The sequence below is a fragment of the Amphimedon queenslandica genome, unplaced genomic scaffold, assembly GCF_000090795.2.
Source record: "Amphimedon queenslandica unplaced genomic scaffold, v1.1 AMPQUscaffold_4512_Cont23510, whole genome shotgun sequence".
Classification (NCBI taxonomy): domain Eukaryota; kingdom Metazoa; phylum Porifera; class Demospongiae; order Haplosclerida; family Niphatidae; genus Amphimedon; species Amphimedon queenslandica.
This window is the reverse complement of record NW_003555177.1, coordinates 1-1,539: the sequence shown is the minus strand read 5'-3', so window position 1 is coordinate 1,539 and position 1,539 is coordinate 1. Positions and strand designations below refer to the sequence as shown.

The following is a 1,539-nucleotide window of genomic DNA, read 5'->3' as shown; positions in this document are numbered from 1 at the left end:
TTTTTAAAATTTTTTTGTTCTAGTTTATACTCTATTATCTATGGGCTCCTTGCCCAAAATTAATTTGTATTGATACATTATTGATGTAATTAGATCTATGCTATGTAATGTTTGAGTAGATTCTGAGCTCAGATTTTCAAGTTGCAGTCATAAAAAATGTCAAAATTTTGAAACATACCCTAAATGGCTCCGCAACACCCAAAATTTTTATTACATTTTCTGATACATATTAATGTACTTATGCCAATTGTGCTTATGTATACTGTACTAATTGTATTGTGCAAAGTTTATTATTAATCAATAATAAAATTTGTAGTTGGCAAAACTAATGATCTAATCGAAATTATATAAAAATCAGCAAAAATTTGTATGAAGCGTAAGTATTCATATCAAATCTCAGGTTAAGCTTTTTCTTTACATCACTTGGAGGATTCTGTCCTGGTCCAGAGTATAAGACTTTGCCATATTTTGTTGCTTCTTCAACCCCAATGCCTCCCTTATCCTGCTTACCTTTGAATTCATCAAAAGTGTCTTCAGAAATTAGCAAATAATACCAACTGGGAAACTTGTCATGTTTATTGTCAACCAGGAATACAATTCGATCTCTTTTCTTGCTAAGATGATCCTCCCAAGTGCAAGTAGAGTCCAATTCACACTGATCTTCAGGCATCTTGTAGCAGTGGATGTGTCTGAAGTCAACCAGCATTGGGTTTTGTCCTTTTTGGGCTGGTTCCATTTTTATTTCTTCATCATAATATATAACAACACCTTTATCTTCTTTGCTGTATTTCATTCCTTTTCTGCTGTATGTGAGTAGTCCAGCTTCTTCATGAGGTTGACATGATGTGAAAATCTGGAATAGTATCCTTTGTTCACTGGTTTTATGTCCACAAGACAGTATTCCATATTCATCTAGTTTTTTGCCACAGTTGTGTATCCATTTTCCAGAATAGCTGCAATCAGACACTATCTGTAGAGACTTACCCCTGAAATGCATCATGTATAATTCAAAGATGTCATTGAATGATATCACTCCATCTTTAAAGCACCAGTTACCAGTGTCCTTCTCTCCATGACCAGTATAATATATGACCGCTATTAAATAAAGTTTATAGTATGATATTATTCTAAAATATTTCTTACCTTCATCCTTCTTACAGTTTTCAAATAATGATTTAATTTTATCAAGATAAAACTGTCTTGACTTTTCCTTTTCTGGAATGTCTTTCAATTCATATCTTTTTGGATTTTTTAAATAAATTTCAACTATGCTTTTAACCTCCTCTGCAATCCAATCTTCATACGATCCTTCTAGACCAACAGGAATTGACTTTGGTGATACAATTGTTCCACTGTAAAATTATAATTTATAAAATAATGCAAATTATTTACTAACGGTAGCTTCCATTGTTCATGATTCCCAAATGATCCAATGATTATCACTTCTTTAGGTGCACGTTTAAAATGTCTCCAAGTGTGTGGGGCAGCATCAGCTCCAACATCATCTGAAGTTGATCTTTTAAGTTCTGCAAATAACGT

At 32.7% G+C, this 1,539-nt stretch overlaps 1 protein-coding gene across 1 annotated transcript; it reads right to left on the bottom strand.

Annotated features, from left to right (window-relative positions):
• Positions 1-343: 343 nt before the first annotated feature.
• Positions 344-1,522, bottom strand: LOC109592632 (uncharacterized). Its single transcript, XM_020008030.1, has 3 exons — positions 1,397-1,522; positions 1,144-1,352; positions 344-1,095 (listed from the first exon to the last, which is right to left on the bottom strand). Exon 3 carries the CDS (start codon positions 998-1,000, stop codon positions 344-346), a length of 657 nt encoding a protein of 218 aa, XP_019863589.1. The 5' UTR covers positions 1,001-1,095; positions 1,144-1,352; positions 1,397-1,522.
• Positions 1,523-1,539: the final 17 nt, after the last annotated feature.